Consider the following 25,335-nt stretch of genomic DNA (forward strand, 5'->3'; position numbering starts at 1 on the left):
ACTGTTGGGAAGAAATGTCTGTTTTTTAAGAAAAGGTGTGCTGGTTTTTGCTTTCCTTTCTAAAAGGAGTGGGTGGGGGAGTGACTGTTCATGAGGCAAAGTGGGAGGAGCTTCTTTAGTAAGTACACCTCCCTTGCTTTTGTATGTCTCAGCACTGAAAATGGAAATGTCAGAACCTTGCATTGAGCAGCCCGGACGAGCGATGGGCCTTTTATCCAGTGAAAAAGAGCTGAATGCTCGGCTGGTGAACCGGATGTGTTGTATGGGTTAGTACTCTTGTGTGTCCCATTTGTATCTTTGGCTCAGTTACAAACCCATGCTGTAAATCAGGCACTGCTTCAGTTAAGTGCTGTTCCATTAATAAGCTGTGTATTGTAACTTGAAATGCTTATGCTGTTTTATTTCTTAATGGTTTGCTGCTTTAGTCATTTCATACTTTAAATCTCTGTTCTCTCGCATTCCGTTTAAAGTGATTGGCAAAAGTACAAGAGGGGACATGAGGATTTTTTTTGTGTGGAATGCACTGGCTGAAAGGGTGGAAGGTGTAACCTTCAAAATGGAATTGGATAAATGCTTGAAGAAAAGGAGCAATTTGCAGGCTGATGAAGATAGAGCAGGGATAGTGGGACTAATTGGATTGCTATTTCCGGCACAGGCATGATGGGCCGAATGGCTGCCTTTTGTGCTGTATGATTCCATGAAAGTGGAAGCCAAATCTTAAGCTGAGATCCAAAGTTATTTTGCTTGTACTTTTTGTAACCCCTTTCTTCTTCTTGCCTCTTTCCATTAAGCTGACCATGCTTCTGTGATTTGTACACTGTATGTGGATTATTGTTATTACTGACACTGCTCCTTAAAATCTACCTCTGTGACCAAGCTTTTGGTCACCTGTCCTAGCATCTGTCTTATTGACTCGGTGTGCAATTCTGTAAAGTGTGTTGAGATGTACAAAATGTGTTATATGAATGCGTGTTGTTGTGACTTTGCAAGTTCTCTCATAACCTAGGTTAAGTGAGCTGTAGTGACCAACTTGTTACAGCTCATAAATTGGCATTTTCACTGCCTCTGAGACTTCTGGCACAAAACTGCAATTTTCAGCAGTATGCTAAGTAAAGAAGCAAGCCAGTGTTCTGAGCATGATCCAACTCGTGACTGGTATCTGCCCATTTTCATTGTATTGGTGTATTGGTTCACTGTTTAAGGTGATCAGCAGTCAGTGATAATGTCCTCCTATCAATTGTCCTGTTTAATTTCATTATCAGGGGTATATGTGCTTATCCATGTTTGTCGATGTCTCTGCTCCTGCATAAGGGCTGATGCTTCCAAATGGTCTAATGGTGATTGAGGTATTCCAGATATGATGCTGCCCCTGCTAATCTCATCAAAATCTGTCCTCCTCTTGATCAACTGTGGGTATCTGCTGTTTTACAAGGATGTCTTATGAAGACAGTATCTGAACCAGTTAAAGTACTTCCCTTCCGACACTGCCCCCCCCCCCGCCCCAAGTCCCCCCACAGTATGATTGCCTACTAACGCTTGCTACTGAGGCTTCTGTGTTAATATGACCTTTCTCAAGGGACTGGAAGATGCTTTGTACCCCCAGAACCGTACCCCAGCGAGATGCTTTGTCTCTCTTCCGAGTCAGAAGGTTGCAGTGCAAAGGCTTGAGCTCAAAATGTAGTCTGACACTCCACTGAGGGAGTACTGCACCGTCAAATGTGCCATTTTTCGAATAGGAAGTTAAACTGAGACCCCGTCTGCCCTCTCAGGTGAATGGAAAAGATCCCATGGCATTATTTAGAATAGATTGGAGGAGTTCTCCCCAGTGTCGTCCTCCTCCTTCGCTCACCCTCTTTCACCACCTCCCCTCTACCCCACCATCTTTTCCTTCCCTCCTTCCACCACCCCCCCCCCCCCCCAAGTTCACTCTCTTCCCCCACCCCCTCCCTCCCCAGTAGCTCAATCGTTTTACATCTAATTCAGTTTTACACCTTGCTGCCACACTCCGGCCCTCCCTCAAGGCAAGTTGGTACAAGGAGAATACAGCAAGTTCCAAGTTCCATGAGTGCAGGAGGGAAACAGACGTGAGGACATAATGTTCCCAGGAACACTCAGCATTCCTCTTGGCTAAGCTAAACTGTGACTAACTCTGGAACTGTCGAAACAATTCATTTGGTTTCTGATGGCATTTTATTTCCAAAGCCACCACATCACCTTTTTCCCTTTTTCAAATATATCTGTCGGCCCTCAATTCTCTGGTTGTCCAAATGGAACCACAGGTTCTTGCAAAGGTTCTGGCAGGTAATAGAAGGAGGGGGCGTCAGTGTGAACCATCCCAAGTCGCTTCACGGGCGTTTTCTAACAATTTCATCAGACAACATTTGACACCGAGCCACGTAAAGGATATTCAGACAGGTGACCAAAAGTTTGGTCAAAGATGTAGGTTGTAAATGATGCCAGTGGTGAAGTGATGAAAATTAAGCATGCCCAAGAGGCCAGAATTGGAGGAGTTTGGAGATCTATGAGGGTTGGACGGCTAGAGAAGGCGACAAGGATAGGGAGAAGCAAGGCCGTAGATGTATTTGAACACAAGGATGAGAATTTTAGAATTGAGGCATTGCTTAACTGGGAGTCAGCGTAGGTCAGTGAGCACAGGGTGATGGGTGAGTGGGATTTGGTGGGAGTTAGGGCACCACAGCAGAGTTTTGGATGAGCTCAAGTTTTAGGAGGGTAGGAAATGGGAGGCCGGCTAGGAGAGCATTGAAATAGTCAATTCTGGATGTCGCCAAGGCATGGATAGGTGTTTCAGCAGTCAGTGGGCTAAGGCAAGAGCAGAGATTGGCGATATTATGGATTTGAAAGTAGGTGGTCTTAATGATGGAGAAGATATGAGTTCACTGTCAGTGGATCAATATCCTGAGTTTCCTATCTAACATTGCTATGGTGGCATCATCACCATCATGACTGCAGCCATTAATGTGAAGATCCACCATCTTCTTGGGTCAACTAGGGAGGGACATAAATTCAGCCATGCCAGTGTCTCCCACATCCCAAGGATGTGGAATCTTTGAGTTGGAACCATTGTACTTTGTGGAAACAGGTATTGAAAGGTGTGCTTCTTCCCTGTAGAGTGGGCAGGTTTAAAGACTAGCTTTGTGTCGAGTTGAGGGCTCCAAGATCTGTTGCAAAGAAATAAGTTTCCAATGATGGGTTATTCTCCCCAAATATAATCATGATATTGAGAGAACAAGGTAACTCAATGCTGAAGAAACACTGCATCGTTCAAGAAAGAAAAACAAAAAACTTGTCCTCGTGTACTTGCATTCATGACCTCAGGACGTCTCAAAATGCTTTACTGGCAACTAAGGATATTTGAAATGTTCGTAATATGAAAAACGTGGCAGACAATTTGTGCACAGCAAGCTTTTTCAGGAGTTGGTTGAGGGATACATGTTGCCCAGGATTCTGAGAAGAACTCCCGTGCTTTTTGAAATAGATCGATGGGATCTGTTAGGACCGCCTGAGAAAGCAGATGGGGCCTCAGTTTAACATCACCTCCGAAAGTCAGCACCTCTGGCAGTGCAGCACTCCCTCAGTGCTGTACTGGAGTGTCAGCCAAGATTTTGTGCTCAGTTGTCTGGAGTGGGACTTGAACCGACAACCTTCTGACTCGGAAACAGCTTACTGCAGTGAAACAACTTTGTAGGTATGGATTAATAGTGCAGAATAAATTTTCATCTCCCAACCCCCTATCCCACTTCCAGACAACCAACTATTAACTATCTCTTTTTGAGGTGGGTTGTTAGGGATGGAGTGATTAGCATTATTCAAATGCCTTTGATTGACAGGGCACAAATGCGAACTGACAGTAATGGTGAAGAACTTGTCATTTAAGTTGAGGCAGCATTTCTTTAAGGAGCTGTGTGCTGTAACTGAATATTGCTGAAAATAGAGACATTATGTCGAAGCTTTTGCGGATTGTCCTGATGAGTGCAAGACAAAAAGCTTTGACATAATGTCTCTTATTTTCAGCCATACTCAAGTTCTGTACGACCAAATGACTATGTGCTATAATTGTGGTCAAATTCTAAATCTTAGTACCAAATAAAAATTGCAGCAGCAGCAAATGCATAGAGTTGTAAAGGCAATTTGGTTAAATCCTGAAATGAGGTTTAGCCAGAGCTTTTGTCCATTAAATATACATTCTTTTGAAAGAATGCAAAATGTCACAGAAATGTTTTAACTCTTTTCTGCTTCTCAGGGGACAATATTTCTTGTGCCTTTGACCCCTTCTCTAAAACCAGTTAATTCTCATGAGCCAGTTCTCAATGTTTCCATGTGTTTTAGAAAAAGACTAGCACCACAATCTTGATTTCTGTACATCCCACTGACTGAGCAGGTCAGAAGAACTGCACCCTGGGTCTGCAGGGCAGGGTAGATGACAAAAATTACGTTTCTAATATGATTAGTTAGAAAAATGCCTGTCGGGCAATCGTCTTAATTCACTACACCTACTGCATCTATTTTTTTCTTTCTCTTCTCTTTCTGCCCCTGCAACACCCCGCCCCCCCCCACACACACACAAACAACCCCCTCCCCTCCTTTTTTTGGTTTTCCTGACCCAAGCATCTTCCCTGGCCAAGAACATAACCAGTCTACAGGCACTGCTGATGCCGGAAGCTGCTTCGACGAGCAGGAATGTCTTGAAGGTATCTCCCTATGGCTTCAAAAGGTCATGGGTTCATGCCCCGACTGGAGCACGTAATCTTGGCAAGAGTGCTGCATTGTCAGAGATGCCCTCTTTTTGTAACAGCTACTAAATCCAAGCCCTGACTGGCTGTTGCATAGATGTTACCAATTGGCTAGCACAATTTTAAGTTGTCAGTGTCCTGGAAAACATTTGTTCCCTGGCCAATGCCGCCAGGACTGATTAACTGGTCATTTACTAACTGCAATGTATTGTTTGCACTGCACCCATTTACTAACTTTGACACTATTTTGTAACTGATAAAGTTGTGTACTTGGGGAGCGGTTATGTTATAACCCTGCCCACCCGGTTCAAGTTTTATCTCGCTTTATTTAATCACTGCTTTTAATATATGATTACCCCACTCTCCCTTCCCCTGTCACTCTCTATCTCACACGAGGGAGAAACCCCTGAGATTTGATTTCTTCTGTTTTCATTCAATGAACAATTTCAAAACTTGAAGTTGCCTTGCTGATTCAAAATTAATGGTTTGTCGTGAGGTTGGTGGTTGCCATGGCAGCACTGTTCAAAATATAAACTTAGACGTGGCCGCCTTAACAGTTGACTCACTGCTAAAAGGATTAATTGCATCCAGAGAAGTGTTTGAGGGACTTTTAGAAAAAGGCATAGTTGCATTGTCAGACGCAAAGAAGGTGATTCCTCATGGAGTGATTGTCACATTTTAAATGTAAACAGAAAATGCTGGAAATGCTCTGCAGGTCAGAGTTAAAAGATGTCTCATTTTAAACAATCTGCTGAGGCCATCATTGTTTTTCTCAGGAATGAAAAAATAGAGTCGGACTTTCCACCCTGTCAGTGAATAAATCATCGCCTTGCCTGAAGCATCCCATATTCCTGGCAGAACTGGTAACTGATCTCCCCTTTATGTAATGCATAAAACCAACCTGCTCCAGACTGCAGCCCCGAGACATCCTTTGCAAGACTAATCACTGCCATAATTATTTAGATTGACCCTTCACAGTCTCCCTCCTGTAAAAACTCAATAACTTTTGTCTCGTTGACTCCATTATTTTAAAGAATGCATTTCATTTTTGTTTTGTTTGGTGTGTTCTGCATGACTGAGGTGATTATATATGACAATCATGCTGAGGTAAATTTGGGAGTGTCTCTTTAAGGAAAGAACGAAGAATCACCAGAAAGACAAAGATCAAACTGTTGATTTCTGACAGGTGTTGCTGGCATATTTGCTGCCATTGTTTCGCAATTCAGAGTGAGTATACTACTGGAAAAAGCAAACTTAACGCATTTGGCCTCATTGTATGAGGAGCTGTTGAGTTCAGGGCCCACTCCAAAGACCTGAGCACAGAATCCATGCTGGCACTCCACTGCAGTACTGAGGGAGTGCTACACTGCTTGGATGAGATTTTGAACTGAGGCCCCCTCTGCCCCCTCAGGGAAGTTTTCCCCGGTACCCCGGCCAACATTCCTCCCTCAAACACCACCTAAAAACAGATATTCTAGTTATTTAGCTCATTACTGTTTGTGGGAACTTGCTGCGTGCAAATTGGCTGCCGTGTTTCCAACAGTTCTGTGGGTGTACATACCCTACATGGACTGCAGCAGTTCAGGAAGGCAGCTCACCATCACCTTCTCGGGCATTTAGGGATGGGCAATAAATGCTGGCCTAGCCAGCGATGCTCACATCCCATGAATGAATAATCAAAAAAATTACAGCAGTGACTACTCTTTAAAAGCACTTTGTTGGCTGTATTGCATTTGTCCTCCAGAGACTTGTGGTGGGTGCTATATAAATGGAAACTTGTTTTTTATACTGTGCTTAACAGAGTTGACGGACAGGAAAAGACCAGCTGGTCTATCAAGCCTGCTTCATACTCATGATAGGTGCATCGCAACTAGATACAACCCGCCTGTTCTACCTGCTGCCATGTAATCACCCAGGAGAGGCAAGAACAGAGAAAAAACCCAAAGCCAATTCAGGAAAAAATACTCTGGAAAATTCCTCTCTGTTCCCCTCAGATGATGGAAACCCATCCAGGAGATCATGTGGACCCAATATGATCTATTAAGATACTTAACCTTCTAATATGCGATCTCTGCCTGAGTCAGGAATTGGTTTAGCTCCGTCTTGAAGATGTGAGTCAGCCAGCAAGCAATTAAGAAGGCAAATGGTATGTTGGCCTTCATCAGAAGGGGATTTGAGTACAGGAGTAAAGATGTATTGCTTCAGTTGTATAAATCCTTGGTGAGACTGCACCTGGAGAATTGTGTACAGTTTTGGTCTCCTTATCTAAGGAAGGATATACTTGTCATAGAGGGAGTGCAACGGAGGCTCACCAGACTAATCTCTGGGATGGCAGGATTGTCTTATGAGGAGATTGAGGAAACTGGGCCTGTAGTTTTGAAGAGCGAGTGGTGATCTCATTGAAACGTACAAAATTCTTAGAGGGCGTGACAGCGCAGATGTGCATAAGATGTTTCCTCTGGCTGGTGAGTCTGGAACAAGGGGACACAGTCTCAGACTAAGGCATAGGCCATTTAAGTCTGAGATGGGGAGGAATTTCTTTACTCAGAGGGTAGTGAATTTTTGGAATTCTCTACCCAGAAGCCTGTGGAAGCTCAATCATTGAGCATGTACAAGACAGAAATCGATCGAATTCAGAACACCAATGACATCAAGGGATTTGGGGATAGTGGAGAAAAATGGCATAGAGGTAGATGATCAGCCATGATCTGTTTGAATGCTCCTGTTTCCTATGACACTCATTGCACCAACTGGCAATGCTATCGAGAGGCAATGAGACTCTCATAGCAACAGCAACTTACATTTATACGCTGTCCTTAATGTAGTAAAATGTCCCAAGGTTCTCCACAGGAGTGTTATCAAACAAAACTTGACACCAAGTCACCGAAGGAGACATTACAATAGGCAACCCAAAGCCTGGTCCAAAAGTAGATTTTAAGGAAAGACATAAAGGAAGAGAGTGAGGTGGAGAAGCAGAGAGATTTTGGGAGGGAATTCCAGAGCTTAGGGCCGAGGCAGCTGAAGGAACAAATGCCAGTGCTGGACCGATGGAAATCGAGGATGCTCAAGCGACCAGAATTCGAGGAGGACAGAGATCCAAGAGGGCTGGAGGAGGTTTTTTTTTAGTTGTTAATGGGATGTGGGCTTCGCTGGCTAAGCCAGCATTTATTGCCCATCCCTAATTGCCCTTGAGAAGGTGGTGGTGAGCTGCCTTCTTGAACCACTGCAGTCCATGTGAGGTAGGTACACCCACAGTGCTGTTGGGAAGGGAGTTCCAGGATTTTGACCCAGTGACAGTGAAGGAATGGTGATATAGTTCCAAATTGGGAAGGTGTGTGGCTTGGTGGGGAACTTGCAAGTGGTGGTGTTCCCATGCATCTGCAGCCCTTGTCCTTCGAGGTGGTGAAGGTTGCGGGTTTGGAAGGTGCTGTCGAAGGAGCCTTGGTGCATTGCTGCAGTGCATCTTGCAGATGGTACACACAGCTGCCACTGTGTGTCGGTGGTGGAGGGAGTGAATATTAGTAGATGGGGTGCCAATTAAGTGGGCTGCATTGTCCTGCATGATGTCGAGCTTTTTGAGAGTTGTTGGCGCTGCACTCATCCAGGCAAGTGGACAGTATTCCATCACACTCCTAACTTGTGCCTTGTAGATGGTGGACAGGCTCTGGGGAGTCAGGAGGTGAGTTACTCGCCATAGGATTCCTAGCCTTTGCTCGTAGCCATGGTATTTATATGGCTGGTCTAGTTCAGCTTCTGGTCAATGGTAACCCCCAGGATGTTGATAGTAAGGGATTCAGCGATTGTAATGCTATTGAATGTCAAGGGGAGATGGTTAGATTCTCTCTTGTTGGAGGTGGTCATTGCTTGGCACTTGTGTGGCGTGAATGCTAATTGGTATTTATCAGCCCAAGCCTGGATATTGGCCAGGTCTTGCTGCATTTCTACATGGACTGCTTCAGTATCTGAGGAGTCACGAATGGTGCTGAACATTGTGCATTTATCAGTGAACATCCCCACTTCTGACCTTATGATTGAAGGAAGGTCATTGATGAAGCAGCTGAAGATGGTTGGGCCGAGGACACTACCCTGAGGAACTCCTGCAGTGATGTCCTGGAGCTCAGATGATTAACCTCCAACAACCATGACCATCTTCCTTTGCACTAGGTATGACTCCAACCAGCAGAGAGTTTTCCCCCTGATTCCCATTGACTCCAATTTTGCTAGGGCTCCTTGATGCCATACTCCGTCAAATGCTGCCTTGATGTCAAAGGCAGTCACTCTCACCTCACCTCTACAGTTCAGCTCTTTTGTCCATGTTTGAACCAAGGCTGTAATGAGGTCAGGTGCTGAGTGGTCCTGTTGGAACCCAAACTGGGTATCACTGAACAGGTTATTGCTAAGCAAGTGCCGCTTGATGGCACTGTCGATGACAGTTTCCATCACTTTACTGCTGATTGAGAGTAGGCTGATGGGGGGGTAATTCGCCGGGTTGGTCTTGTCCTGCTTTTTGTGCACAGGACATACCTGGGCAATTTTCCACATTGCAGGGTAGATGACAGTGTTGTAGCTGTAGTGGAACAGCTTGGCTAGGGGCGGGGCAAGTTCTGGAGCACTGGTCTCCAGTACTGTTGCTGGAATATTGCCAAGGCCCATAGCTTTTGCAGTATCCAGTGCCTTCAGTCGTTTCTTGATATTATGCGGAGTGAATCGAATTGGCTGAAGTCTGGCATCTGTGATGCTGTGGACTTCAGGAGGAGGCCGAGATGGATCATCAACTTGGCACTTCTGGCTGAAGATTGTTGCAAATGCTTCTGCCTTATCTTTCGCACTGATGTGCTGGGCTCCCCCATGATTGAGGATGGGGATATTTGTGGAGCCACCTCCTCCAATTAGTTGTTTAATTGTCCACCACCATTCACAGCTAGATGTGGTAGGACTGCAGAGCTTAGATCTGATCCGTTGGTTGTGGGATCACTTAGCTCTGTCTGTCGCATGCTGTTTAATCCGTTTGGCATGCAAGTAGTCCTGGATTGTAGCTTCACTAGGTTGACACCTCATTTTGAGGTATGCCTGGTGCTGCTCCTGGCATGCTCTCCTGCACTCTTCATTGAACCAGGGTTGGTCTCCTGGCTTGATGGTAATGGTAGAGTGGAGGATATGCCGGGCAATGAGGTTACAGATTGTGGTTGAGTACAATTCTGCTGCTGCTGATGGCCCACAGCGCCTCATGGATGCCCAGTTTTGGATTGCTAGATCTGTTCGAAATCTATCCCATTTAGCACGGTGATAGTGCCACACAACATGATGGGAGGGTATCCTCAATGTGAAGGCAGGATGTCGTCTCCACAAGGACTGTGCGATGGTCACTCCTACCAATACTATCATGGACAGAGGCATCTGCAGCAGGCAGATTGGTGAGGACGAGGTCAAGTATATTTTTCCCTCTTGTTGGTTCCCTGACCACCTGCTGCAGACCCATTTTACCAGCTGTGTGCTTTAGGATTCGACCAGCAGTGGTGCTACTGAGCCAGAGTACATTCTAAACCCTTACCTCATTGCTTCCTCCAACTGCTATTCAACATGGAGGAGTACTGACTCATCAGCTGAGGGAGGGCGGTTGGTGGTAATCAGTAGGAGGTTACCTTGCCCATGTTTGACCTGATGCCATGAAACTTCAAGGGGTCCAGAGTCGATGTTGAGGATTCCCAATGCAAATCCCTCTCGACTGTACACCACTGTGCCACCACCTCTGCTGGGTCTGACCTGCCGGTGGGACAGGACATACCCAGGGATGGTGATGGTGGTGTCTGGGGCATTGTCTGTAAGGCATGATTCCGTGAGTATGACTTTGTCAGGCTGTTGCTTGACTAGTCTGTGGGACAGCTCTCCCTACTTTGGCACAAACCCCCAGATGTTAGTAAGGAAGACTTTGCAGGGTCGACGGGGCTGGGTTTGCTGTTGTCGTTTCCGGTGCCTAGGTTGATGCCGGGTAGCCTATTTGGTTTCATTTTGTTTTATTGACTTTGTAGCAGTTAGATACAACTGAGTGGCTTGCTAGGCCATTTCAGAGGGCATGTAAGAGTCAACCATATTGCTGTGGTTCTGGAGTCACATGTAGGCCAGACCAGGTAAGGACAGCAGATTTCCTCCCCTAAAGGACATTAGTGAACCAGATGGGTTTTTAACAATATTCAACAATGTTTCATGGTCACCACTAGACTAGCCTTTTAATTCTATATTTATTAATTGAATTCAAATTCCACCTTCTGTCATGGTGGGAATTGAACCCATGTCCCCAGAGCATACCCTGGGCTTTTGGTCTAGTGATAATACCACTACACCACAGCCTCCCCTAAAGAAATTAAAGAGACAGGGTTGGATGAGGCCAAAGAAGGATTTGAAAACAAGGATCAGAATTTTAAATTTGAGCTGGTGCTGGAGCAGGAGCCAGTGTCGGAGAACAAGTTCAAGGGTGATGGATGAATGGGACTTGGTGCGAGCTTGGACAGAATCAAACTATTCCGCTGGGTGTTTCTCACCATTGAATTAGACCCATTAATAGAATAAACTGAAATCCTACTGATAAGTGTAGCTACCTGGGTGCAGAGGTAATTTATTGTAATATTAGAGGTGATCAATTGTGTGGAGAGACTAGAGAAGCTGGGATTGTTCTCCTTAGAGTAAAAATGGATAAGGGGAGATTTAATAGGTCTTCAAAATTTATGACGGGGTTTTGATAGAGTAAATAAGGAGAAATTTAAAATAATTGGCAATAGAACCAGATTTTCTTTGTACAAAAAGTTGCTTTAATATGGAATGCGCTGTCTGAAAGTATGGTGGAAGCAGGTTCAATAATAACTTTCAAAAGGAATTTGGATTTATCCTTTGAAAGGAAAAATGGGCAGAGCTATGGGGCGATGGGGTTGGGGTGGTGAAGAGTGGGGAAGTGGGACTAATTGGATAGCACTTTCAAAATGCCTGTACAGGCAGGATGGGCTGAATGGCCTCCTTCTATGCTGTATGATTCTGTGCTAAGAGCATGAGTGATCCAATCTCCCAAATGCAAGCTGCAGATGTTTACAGTGCACAGAATGATGTTCCTAATCAATGTGTGAAATACTTAACAAAATCTGCAGTCGAGAGTTTTTAGAAATGTTCATGCTTTATGAACTGATGGAAGATGGTTTGTTTACAACAGCAGCTGAGAAAACTCTGATATCTGAGTTATTGGAGGCTGAACATTATCCAGCCTTATCCAGACCCCTTTCTAGTACCGTGAAGCGATGACTTTCAGATGATTAATTGTGCGCTACACCTGTCAACTTCTTCCCCTTTCTTTTTTCAGATGAGCGGGACAAAGTGCAGAAGAAGACCTTCACAAAGTGGATCAATAAGCATCTTATTAAGGTCAGTGTGACTTCTATGGGCATTTTCCACACTCGCCTGCTTGTTTTTTTAAAACCCCATTATCTGATTACCCCCATACTTTTTTTTTAAGCACAAGGTGCTACGCCATTTAATGTATTTCATCTGCTTTTCTTGCTGAACAAAATAACAATTTTATGATTTATGTTGTACCCTCCTTCGCTCCCAGGAATTATTTAAAGTCAGTTTTTCCAATAATAACTTCCAAATTTCCCTTCACATTGCATTTTGTAAATATCTTGGGAGGGTCAGAGAGAAGCAGACGAGCCACACCTTACATTGATAGCCACCATTCTGGAAATGAAAGCTGAGATACCAGTGGTGAACAGGCTTAATTGAATGACAGTAGATACATGATAAGCAGCCTTATATTTTCTAACTGCTCTCTTGCTTGTCCATGGAACAGTAAATATTCTCTGGGGTTTAGCGACATCAGTTTCTCCTGCAAGAGGAGCTCGGGATCCTTTATGCTCTGAAGTCTACCTTTTCATACTTCAACAGTTGATGTTGGTTGGTAACACAGTGAAACTTGGACCAGGGACTGGAGTGGTGTTCCTGGTGGCAGTAGGAGAAATTGTCAAGGTTGGTGTGGGAGCTGTTTTCCTGCAGGTTCAGAGTCAGAAGTGGTGACAGTTGTGCAGTGGAAATCCTTGACTACTGAAGTGTAGAGGGACTTGCTGCCATTACTGTGGCGAGCCCCTGAGTGGAATGGCTGAAACTTGCGAGTGAAAGTGGGAGTGGATCTAGGGCCACAAAGCTATGACCAAGGGAGTCTGTGGCTAGCGGACATGAGGATGGGGTAACACTGAATAGCTGGAGGAAGGGCAATGACCCCACTTTAAGAGGAACTGAGTGCTTTTGAGATGGGTTTAAAAATAGGCACGAGCTGTAAACTGAAGTGTAACATGCTTGTAGTGTGGAAAGTATCAGGAGGAAAGCTCACTTCTCAAAGCTCTACCAACTAGAAAGACAAGGGCAGCTGATGCATGGGAACACCATCACCTGCAAGTTCCCCTCCAAGTCACACACCATCCTGACTTGGAACTATATCGCCGTTCCTTCACTGTCGCTGGGTCAGAATCCTGGAACTCCCTTCCTAACAGCACTGTGGGTATACCTACCCCACATAGACTGCAGCGGTTCAAGAAGAAGAGCAGATAGGGATCGGCAATAAATGCCAGTCTTACCAGAGATGCCCATAACCTGACAATTCATGTAAAAATAAAGCTCAGTAATTCAAACTTTAGAGGAGAAAAAAGTACAACTTACTGAGACGTTAAACTGAGGCTGCAATTACCTGCTTACGTGGATGCAAAAGGAAGTTTTTTTTCCAGGTGTTTTTCTGGTATCCTGAGCAAAATTTTTTCTTAACCAACCCTACCAAGAACAGATCAACTGAACGCCTGTCTCATTGCTGCTTGTGAGACTTCGCCGTACGCAAATTTTCCATTGCATTTACTGTCAAAATAACCAAACTTCAACACAATTAATTCACTGTGAAGCACTTTGGGAGAAGCTGAGGATGTGATAGGTGCTCTATAAATGCAAGAGTTTTTTTAAGGTTTCTTTTGGGAAACATTGTAAAATTGAACTGTTAGTGTGGAAGAAATTAATTTAAAGCAACAATGCACATTGTAATGTGATACGACACTCGGCATGCTGTTTGTTTAACGGAAGCTCAGTTCAATTTACTGAACTGTTAATACTCTGTCAGTGAGTTAGTGGCCAGTTAAATTATTTGTGTGGAAGCCAGTCCCTTCTGTTTCAATAATGTGAATATCAAAACCACTGCACTGAGAGACCTGGGTAGTTGGCTCCATAATAATTAGTGCTAAGTGAGTCAAACAATTAAAAGCGATGATGGTTGAGTTGATGGACAGTTTGTTCATGAAGCTTGGCAGACTGCTGGGCTGACTGCTCTTAAGGTGCAGAATAGAGAGAAAAAAGAACAGGCTTGCTCATATGCAGCACCTTCTGGGACCTCAAGGCATCCCAATGTGCTTTACAACCAATTAAGAACTTTTGAAATGTAGTCATAGTTGTAATGTAGACAAACCATCTCTGAAATAATGGACTATAGACCAAAGTTTAATTGACAGTGGCTGGGAGGTATCATTCTGCTTCCTGCAAGTTTTTGGGCAACTGAGACAGATGTTTCTGTGGTAAATGAGGCAGTAGTGTTTTGGGCAGTCTAGTTGGTGATTTGGATATTGGATCTGTTGATGCAGCAATTGCATTGAGTTCTTGACGATGCATGTTATTCACTCACTGGAGCTGCAGTACGCAGTGAGTTTTAATTTAACCCTGTGATGCAGCAGAGAGCCAACCATGGCACATTGGAGCTGGGAAGAAGGAGAAATGTAAACTGCTCGTGCCTGTCACTCCCTCGATTTGTGTGCTAGCACAGTAATGGAGAATCTATGGCTGGTGGACTGGTCTCCTGGCTGGAGGTATGTTGGTAAAGAAAAGGAACTTGGAGAGCCATAGAAAATCCCTCTCTCTCTAACTTCCTCCAACCATATAACCCTCCCTCTCTCTGTAACCTCCTCCAGCCCTATAACCCTCCCTCTCTCTCTTTGTAACTTCCTCCAGCCATACAACCCTCCCTTTCTCTCTAACCTCCTCCAGTCCTACAACCCTCCTGCTCTCTCTAACCTCTGCCAGCCCTACACCCCTCCCTCTCTCTGTAACCCAAGAGAAACCCAGAATGTCCAGCTTTTGTCCTGTGAAGTGAGGAGTGCCATTGGTAGTCCTATGCTTTGTGTGATGATGTATTCTGATGAGTTTGCAATCTGGAGTATTCATTATGGGTGTTGATGTAAGGTAGTCTTTTTTTAACTACAGGGAGTAATTCATGTATTGGGATTTCTTTGGATAATCCCTTTTGAGGTGTGTTTATGCTGTATCTGAAATCAGTAAAGACTATGTAGGCTTCAGGCAGTACAATGTCTGACAGAATAGGAACTTCGTGTTTTACTTAATGTGGTTTGAAATGTCGCAAGTTGAAATGCAAGTCGTTTTCCTTCCTAAACTTTAGAATGAAGGTTAGAGATTATCCATAGGTCCAAGTTAATTGACCCAGAAATTTTAAGATACAGGGGCTTTGATCGAGATGCTAATTGATTTGTGCGTGATCGAGACATGTCATTTCCTGCAATAGCTCTAAGTGAGATTTACCTTAATGAGCAAATCAAATTCCTGGAAAGTTGGAAGCAGCTGCTGGGTCACTGGCCAGATTTGTTATCTCACTGCTGTCTGTGGGAGCTTGCTGTGCGCAAGGTGCTGCATTTGCTACATTACAGCAATGACTACTCTTCCGAACTACTTCATTAGGTTGGAAAGCATTTTGGGACTTCCTGAAGTAGTGAATGGTGCTAAAAATGCTAGGTCATTCGAACTTTGGGAAAAGAACACCATTCAAGTCCCAGTCAGCAGACCAAGGCGAACATGTAAACTTGTACAGCAGGAAAGTATTGCAGGTTTTTTTTAAGATAGTAATTTGCTACTTATTTAATTTGCATCTTACATCTTTAATTTTCAGACATATATCCTCAATGGCAGCTGAAATTTGGAGAAATATTTTGAGGGATTTGATTGGTCCATTTTATGGGAGTTGCTGGTTCGCGATTGGTAGCTCTAAATAAAAACCTATTCCTTTTGGCGTATTTAAGGTTAATCTAACCTTGCTTGCTTTTTCCAATCCAGAAGGTGTGGCTGTTGATTCATTTGTGCTGCAGTTAAATTTGAAGTGTGACATAGACATTTAAAATTTACTTTTCTATATTTAAGACCTAACATTTGATAAATATAGAAGTGCATTTTTGGAAGGGCTGTAAGAAAGAAATACTTTCTTTTGTATCTTAGCTCTCATGATTGCAGGCTGTTCCAAAATGCTTTACAGTCAATAAAATACGTTTGAAGTGTATTTACTGTTGTGATGTAGAAAAAGCAGCAGCCAATTTATGCACAGCAGGCTCCCACAAGTAGCAATGTGATCATGACCAAATAACTTTGTTTTAGCAACGTTGATGAGGGATAAATATTGGTCAGGACACCAGGGACACCATGCTCTTTGGAATAGTGCCATCCAATATTCTACGTCTACTCTTGGTTTAATATCTCATTGGAAAGGCAGCACCGTCAACAGTGTAACACTCCCTCAGTACTGCACTGGAGTGTTGGTCTAGCTTATATGTTCAACTCTGTGGAGGGGGGGCTTGAAACCATGAGCTCCTGACCCAGAGGAGAGAGTGTCCCCACACAGCCAAGACTGACAAATGGTAGACAAAGACTACATTTTTAAGTGAGGCCTTTTTCAGGCGTAATAGCTCCATTCCACATGACTATAGGTAAATGTAATTTGTTTTACAATTAAGTCTTCAAATCTTCAAATCATAGAGGAATTAAAAAAAAAGGTACTGCCACTAACAACAGATGTGCTTGGAGAACTAATGGATCCGAGTCAAAATGGTGAGCTTTGAGCAAATTGATCTATTTACGATCTGTTCATGATTTTAAATATGAGGAAAAACTTCTTGAAAAGTTGCTGAAAATATTAGCAGTGTTGCTGATTTGATCTTGTCAGAGATACCAATAAACTCTATACCACTTCAGTGTGTATGGGCCGGAAATATACTTGGTCGAGTCTGCAGAGCCCGTGCTGTTCTCCATGTGTTTTTGCTGTCAACTTTGCTTGACCACTTTTCTGTGCTTCCGAGTAGTTTTTTTTTCCCAGACGAACTCAATTACATAGAATTTACAGCACAGCATCAGGCCTCTTGGTCCAACTGCTCAATGACGGTGTTTATGCTCCACACGCGCCTCCTCCTAGCCCTCTTCATCTAACCCTGTTGACGTAATCTTCTGTTTCTTTCTCTCTCATGTCTTTATTTAGCTTATCCTTAAATGCATCTATGCTATTCACCTCAACTGCTCCATGTGATAACAAGTTCCACAAGCTCTCAACTCTCTGCGAAAAGAGGTTTATCCTGAATTCTCTGAATTTATTCGTGATTATTGTAATAAATATTCCTGTGTAGTTGACTTTTTGAATATATCATTGCCTTGAGGGCCTTCTCTTCCTGGTTTCTCGACATTTTTTGTGAAGTTTGTTAAAACTTGTTTCAAGTAATTTCTGATGCTTGAGTTACTTCTCGCCCATCTCTCAAATTATTCTCCTGTGGCTGCTTCCAGGGTTTGGGTGTCTAAGGTGGGGTTGCCAGGGCTGAAGGGTTGTTCTGGAGTCTACAGGAATGAAAGGTTCATCTGGATATTGCTGCGAGCAACCCAGGAGTAAAATCAGAGAGGAATTAGAAAAAATGCTACTGTTTATTTCATTGCACCCTTTTTTATTTATCATTTATCATAATGCATCAAAAATTGGAGATGGGGCGGGGGAAATGGCTGTTTGATTGGGTGGGGCAGTTGGCGGTGGGAGATCTTGTGGTGGAAACTCCAGAAATATATCCACCTAGGGTTGGCAATCCTACTTTAAAGGGTCTTGTGTGCCTCTTGTTGTTGCCATAGCTTGAAGTAGGGTTGTCAACCCTGGTGATATAATACTGCGATTTGGCCATGTGACATTCGATCATAGCATTGTCACGTGACACCACTGATGCATAATCACATAACATTTGATCATGTGATATTGTCACAGTATCACCAAGCCCCGAATAATAAAATATTTGACTTTGTTTTATAGTGAGAAGAATAGCAATTTATAAATTAAAGACCGATCACAAAGGAATAGGAACATTTAAGGAGAAGTAATGTTTAAGTAACAATAGCTTCTTTGATGTTTATACAGTATCGACCGCAATGAGAAACACCAAGTAAATACCACTGAATCAACAAAAACATCAATATAAACGACCTCTAACTAATGTGTTTGTACAATTTTAAGAATTTTTACAATACACAGCAAGTTATGAAAATAATAAATCAAACCAAAACCTAAGCCAAATCTAATACAATTCACTGACTCCCACGCTCGACAGATGAGGTCCAGCTTCAGGGAAGTGAGGCTCAATCTTCAGAGAGGCACCTCCTTCTTAGGCAGGCCCTTGGGATCGAGGATGACTTGCTTCCACTCCAGGTTAATGGGTTCTGAGATGGATGATAAGTCCAATGTGTGATCTGCAGCCTCAGCCACATGAGGATCAGGTAGATGAGTAGTTTGGAGGTTTGTGCGCTTCCTCCGATGCCTCGACTTCACTTCCGCATGTTCCCGATGAAGTCCCTCGAGGTTTACATTGCCTTCCCGAATGAGTTTTCTCCATCTTGAACAGTCATGAGCCAGGGATTCCCATGAGTCGACGGGGATGTTTGATCACTTCAGAGATACTTTGAGGATATCGCTAAAGTGTTTCCGTTGTCCTCCTGGGAGTCTCCTGCTGAGATCAAGTTCTGAGTAGAGCAGCTGCTTCAGGAGTCTGGTGTCAGGCATGTGAACGACATGCCCCGTGGTGCTTAGCTTCCTGATGCTGGCCAGGTTACCTTGGGAGAGGATGCTGCTGTTGGACTGTCATTCTGGCCACCAGATTTGGAGGATCTTGTGGAGGCTGCTCTGGTGATACTGCTCCAGTGCTTTGAGGTACCTCCTGTAGGTTGTCCAAGTCTCTGAAGCATATAGAAGTGCAGGGGTCACTGCTCCCTGGTAAACCCTGATCTTAGTCTCGGGTTTGAGATCCTCATCCTCAAATATTCTCTTTCTGAGCCGGCCGAAGGCTGAGCTGGCACATTGGAGGCGAGCCTCATTGTCTATGTCTCCCTTCGTCTAGAGGAGGCTCCCAAGATATGGAAAATGGTTCACATTTTCCAGGATCACGCCACTGATCTTGATTGACAGTAGGGGGGTTGGTGGCGGTGCAGTGGGTGGGGAGTGTTTGTTGTGCTGTGGGAGCTGGTTGGAAGAAGACCTTCATTTTCCAAGTATTTAGTGAAAGACCCTTTTTCTCATATGCTTCAGAGAAGGAGTTGTCAATGATCTGGAGCTCAGCTTCAGAGTGAGCGCGCATACAAGTGTCACCTGCATACTGAAGCTCAATGACTGAGGTTGGAGTGATTTTGGTTTTGAATTCAAGGCTGTGTAGGTTGAGCAGTTTCCTGTCTATTCTGTAGGTTATCTCCACACCTGCCGGTACATAGGAGCAGGAGTAGGCCATTCAGCCCATCAAGTCTGCTCTGCCATTCAGTACGATCATGGCTGATCATCCACTTCAATGCCTTTTTCCCCACACTATCCTTATATCCCCTTATGTCATTTGTATTTAGGAATCTGTCAATCTCTGCTTTAAACATACTGAGCTTCCACAGCCCTCTGGGGTAGAGAATTCCAAAGATTCACAACCCTCTGAGTAAGAAATTTCACCTCATCTCGGTCCTAAGTGGCTTCCCCCTTATTTTGAAATTGTGTTCCCCTGCTTCTAGACTCCCCAATCAGGGGAAACATCTTAGCTGTATCTATCCTGTCTATCCCTTTAAATATTATGTAGGTTTCAATAAGATCATCTCTCATTCTTCAAAACTCTAGAGAATACAGGCCCAGTTTCCCCAATCTCTCTTCATAGGATAGTTGCACCATCCCGGGAACAAGTCTGGTGAACCTTTGTCGCACTCCCTCTATGGCAATAATATCATTCCTAAGGTAAGGGGACCAAAACTGCACACAGTACTCCAGGTGCGTTCTAACCAAGATTCTATACAACTGAAGCAAGACTTCGCTACTCCTGTACTCAGATCCTCTTGCGATAAAGGCTAACATACCTTTAGCCTTTTTAATTCCTTGCTGCACCTGCATGTTAGCTTTCAGTGACTTATTGACGAGGACACCCAAGTCCCTTTGTATATCATCACTTTCTAATCTCTTACCATTTAAGAAATACTCTGCACATCTGTTCCTCCTACCAAAATTGATAACCTCACATTTTTCCACTTTATATTCCATCTGCCACATTCTTGCCCACTCACTAAGTCTTTCCAAATCCCCTTGAAGCCACTTTGCATCTTCCTCACAACACACATTCCCATCTAGTTTTGTGTCATCCGTGAACTTGGAAATATTACACTTGGTCCCCACATCCAAATCATTGATATATATTGTGAACAGTTGGGGCCCAAGCACTAATATCTGCGATACCCCATTAGTCACAGCCTGCCAGCGCGAAAATGACCCGTTTATTCCTACTCTCTGTTTTCTGCCTGTTAACCAATCCCTAATCCATGCCAGTATATTACCTCCTATCCCATGTGCTTTAATTTTGCTAACCAACCTCCTGTTGGGAACTTTATCAAAAACCTTCTGAAAATCCAAGTATACCACATCCACAGCCTCCCCTTTAACAATTCTGTTACTAACATCCTTAAAAAACCTCCAACAGGTTTGCCAAACATGATTTCCCATTCATAAATAAATCCATGATGACTCTGCCCAATCAGATCATTATTACCCAAGTGTCCATTTATCACATTCTTTAGAATAGATTCTAAGATTTTCCCTACTGATTTGCTGGAGGTAAGGTGTAGCATTGCAGTGAGGAAAATGGAGAAGAGGGTTGGTGCATTGACGCAGCCTTGCTTGACCCTGGTCTTGATTGAGATTGGGTCTGTGGTCGTTCCGTTTGTCAGAATTGCGATTGGCATGTTATTGTGGAGTAGACGGAGGATGGTGACAAACTTCTGAGGGCAGCCAAATTTGAGCAGAATGCTCCATAAACCTTCGCAGTTGACAAAGTCAAAGGCTTTAGAGTGATTGAAAAAAGGTCATGTACGGCGGTTGGCGTTCACTGCATTTTTCTTGGATTTGCCACACAGTGGAGATCATGTCTGTGGTGCCGCTCGATGGGCGAAAGCTGGACTGCAACTCCAGAAGGAGCTCTTCAGCCACTGGGAGGAGGTAACTGAGGAGGATCCTTGCAATGACCTTCCCTGTGACAGACAGCAGGGAAATTCCTCCGTCATTGCTGCAATCAATCTTTGGCTCCCTTCTTGAATTCAGTCACGATCACAGCGTTGCCCAGCAAGCGCTTCTCATCCCAGATGAGGGATATGTGGTTGTGCAGGAGTGCATCTCTGCCATGTTTCAGGATTTCAGCAGCGATTCCGTCTGCTCCAGAGGCTTTGTTGTTGTTCAGCTTTTTTGCCCTCTCTCTGGACTGGGGTAGCACTGACACTGAGCCGGACAGGGTGTTGAGGGATGGAATTGGGGACATTCAAGTCAAAGACAGAGTCTCGTTGAGGAGTTCTTCGAAATGTTCCCTCTAGCGAGCACTGGGGAGAAACACCAAAGCTTCTTGACTCCCACAACAAAACTCATTATATTTGGCCAACATGAACTCTCCCTCCCTTCAGTTTGTATCTCTCTCTCTCTCTCCCTCTCTTTCTTCTCCCTCCTTCCCATAGTTTGTTTCTTGCCCTCTCCCTACCCTCCCCTCTCCATACCCCTGGTTTATGTTGCATTCTCTTATTCTCCCTTTCTTAGTTTATTTCCCTCTTCCTCCCTTGCCAGTTTGTGCTGTTTTCTCTCTCTTTCTCTCCCCTCTCTCACCCTCCCTTCCCCAAACTTCCCAGTCCTCCCACTCATTCCCCCTTCCCTCCCTTCCCTCCTTAACCCCTTCCAGCCACCCCTTTTCCCGCTTTTCCCTTCACCCCCTTCTTCCCTTTTCCCCCTCTTCCAGTCCCCACCTCTTTACGTCTACCCCCTCTTCGAACTCTTCCCCCCCTTCCCCCCGCTCCCACTCTTCCCACCCTGTCTCCTCCTCCAACCCCCCCCCCCCCCCCACCCCGGGTCTCTGCCTCTTGCCCACCTTCCCCCCCCACCCCCAGTCTCTTCCTCCCCCCTCACCCCCCACCTCCTTTTTGCACATACACAGTTCGTTCCTCCTGAGTCACAGCAGCGCTTGGGAAACCAACTGCTCATTCCAGTGGACTCCCGCTCAAAGTGGGAAGGTTGGGAACCCTAGCTTGTGGTAATTGCCACATGAGTTAAGCAGGATTGGAGGAAGGAAAAGACAGGTGAAACTGTGCAAAGGAGAGGGGTAAAATCTGAGGCTAGCTTCTTAGAAAAAGAACAAAATTGCATAGGGGAGTGGGTTCCCCACATCCCACGTCCCTACCAGCTGGGGAGTGAGCCTGCTAGATTCCTAATAGATATGGGCAGGTTGACCAGGTTCTTTGGAAACTGCTTGATCGGACTAGCTACAAGTTGGTCTTGTGCTATCTTTATGATCATGTGATCCTTTTATCCTTTTTTTAAAAAAAAAAGGCGTCAACTCTTAGCACCTTGTTTAAATAAACAGGCTTTCACGTGAAGAATTTGACCGACTTAAATGTTAACGTTCTGAATTTGGCCATTATATGGCTGCTAAACCTTGGAACGTGGACATTTAAGTTTACCTGATTCTTTAAAGTGTTTGTGTTGATGTGCTATGGTTCTGGTGAAGTACAGAAGAAGCAGATTGTACAGGGAAACAAAGTACATTAGCTCTGAAGTGGGGTTCCACTTGTTTGAGTAGTTTCCAGTGGGAGAAGGTCATGAATCATTTCCTTGTCTTAAAAATTGTAGTATTGCAGAATCTGTATTTTGTACCCTGTGTATTTGATTCCTGTTGTGTATCTCTATCATCTTGGGCCAATTTATTTTCTCTAAGTTGTCTGTTGGTGTTAATGTGGTGCAGTGCAGCTTTAGACCAAATGTGTTGTGGTAAAAATTAACCTGTATTAAATGTTCTCATCTATTAGACTAACTAACTGGAATTCCTGTAATTTCCAAATGAGAATATAATTTCATGACCTGGATAGGGAAGGTGGGGTGCAGCAGTGAGTGAGGGAGGGAGCAGATCAACAGCGTGCAGTCGGGGATTGAAAACTACTGCTGTTGAGCAGGGAGGTTGAAGGTGCTGCTTCAGACTGTTGTGCAACCTTCAGATTACTGAGCAGAATTTTTGCAAGACATTCCCTCATTGTGTAGGCCCTAAATGTTCATCTCATACAGTTTGGTATAAATCAATTTCCTAAAACTGGAAACATTTCACTTAAGTTATTTGCATTAATTCTCGCCTTCATTCTCCTGTCTAATGTATTGCCGTATCATACATTTGAGATCATTGATTATCCAGCAATTTCCATGATGAGCCGGTGGGGGAGGGGGAGCTGATGACCTCCGTTCCACCCTCTTCATTGTACAGTGGGACTTCTCATTAACGTGAACAATATTTCAGTCAGCAAGTGGGCAATTTATGGAACAGGCTCCTTAAGGAGACAGTGGGAGCAGTTAGTATTCATTAAAATGCAAATAGATATTTCACCAAGTAACATTTTAGATTACAGTGTGTGAGTGATTTGAGACATGATATGTTGGTAAGTATAGCAGACTCAGGAGGAACGGGTGACTTTGGACCTCTGGTTCCCAAAGCTCTCCATCAGTGGGGTTTTCCTCACCTTGTGTCTGGGTCTGTTGGAGAATCATTGATAGAGATTAATTGCTATGATTAGTCAATAACTCCATTATCATTGTATCATGTGACTCCCAGGATGGCAGAACGTGATCTAGATGTTCCTGTGACAAATATTGAAGGCTTTGCGAGAATCGAATAGCTGGCTCTGATGTAGAGCTAGCAGCAAAGAAAAGTGAATGATGTGCCAGTTACCCCTTCTGTGATTTATCAAGCCTCTTAACTCCCATTTACTGTTGGCAATTGTGCGCTTTATTGGACTGCTGTGATTACGATCGTTAGATTATGTCGGTGCTATACTTATAATATGTCGAACTGTGCTGCAGTAATTCTAGAAATTTGGTTCTCCTGATGATGCAATGATTATACTACCAATATGTTATTTAAAGCAGTTTGTAATGTGTAATAAGTGTGTGGTGTCAGGTCCTTACATGTTTTGGAAGGTGAGGGTAGGGTTTATTTTATGCAAGGAAGAAGTAAGAATTAAAATGTCAGCAGAAGTAACTTGGTGCAGACAAAGTTTCACAACAAATTTTGGATTTTGTTTTAATGAACTAATAGCACATTATCTTTTAAAGTGGCAAAGCTGCTCATGGACTCATCTGAGGGGGAGGGAAGCCTAACACACATCCTGTGGAATCCAAGAATCTGAGAATAATTTAGATGTTTTTAACCTTGAGTTAAGACAAGAGAACGAGAGTTGGTCTCTAAACTTGAGATAGTTGTAAAGCTTGCACAATAAATGTGATGAGGAAGGCCATTCGGTCCATCTTAAGTCATCTATCACCAATAAAGCAGGAAAGAAAGAAGTTGCATTTATATAGCACCTTTCACACTCACAGGACATCTCAAAGTGTCCCACAACCAATGATATGGACTTGCTGAAGTGTAAACACTGTTGTAAAGTAAGAAACACAGCAGCCAATTTGCACACAGCAAGCTCCACAGACAACAATGTGCTAATGACCAGATAATCAGCTTTCTTTAATTTTTTTGGTTGATGAATAAATATTGGCCAGGAATTTGGGACGATCTCCCATGCTGTTCAAGTAATGTCCTGAGATATTTTACATTGAGATCCACCCGAGAAGGCAGATTGGTTTAATGTCTTATCCAAAAAAAAAAGGCACCTCCAACTCTCTGGAGCATCACCCTACATATTCACATAATCTAGTCCTCCCACAAAAATCCGGTGTAGTGAATCTTCTGTTGAATTTTAGAAGGAGAATAATGGCTGGGAGAAGAGACGGAGGTATTTTCACTGTGGACTGCCTATTAAACTCCAAATATGTTGTTTAAATGGAAAACAAATCGGAGGGAGATTAGAATTTTTTCTGCAGTGAGTTATGATGATCTGGAATGCACTGCCTGAAAGGCCGGTGGAAGCAACATTAATAGTAACTTTCAAAAGGGTATTGGATAAATAGTTGAATTAGAAACATTTGCAGGGCTATGGGGAAAGAGCAGGGGGACTGGGGTGAATTGAATAGCTCTTTCAAAGAGCCGACACAGGTATGTTGGGCTGAGTGGCCTCCTGTGCTGTATGATGAACTTCAACCAGCTGTGAGCAGAGTCGAGCAGCACTCACTCCTGTCACTTGCCCCATCTACAAGATGCACTGCAGTAATTCGCCAAGGCTTCTTTGGTTGGGTTCCACCTCTCAAACCTGCGATTTCACCACCTAGAAGGACAAGGGCACCAGCCATATG

General features: G+C 44.0%; 1 protein-coding gene across 6 annotated transcripts in view; it reads left to right on the forward strand.

Moving 5' to 3' along the window:
- Positions 1 to 25,335, forward strand: part of dst (dystonin) — a 666,855-nt gene that overhangs the window by 125,770 nt on the left and 515,750 nt on the right. For all 6 annotated transcript variants that reach the window (XM_068020163.1, XM_068020162.1, XM_068020167.1 and 3 more), the window contains one exon: positions 12,097 to 12,158. In XM_068020163.1, coding sequence (XP_067876264.1) covers positions 12,097 to 12,158 — 62 coding nt within the window. The remainder of the gene's footprint in view (positions 1 to 12,096; positions 12,159 to 25,335) is intronic.

The sequence above is a fragment of the Heterodontus francisci genome, chromosome 3, assembly GCF_036365525.1.
Source record: "Heterodontus francisci isolate sHetFra1 chromosome 3, sHetFra1.hap1, whole genome shotgun sequence".
NCBI lineage: Eukaryota > Metazoa > Chordata > Chondrichthyes > Heterodontiformes > Heterodontidae > Heterodontus > Heterodontus francisci.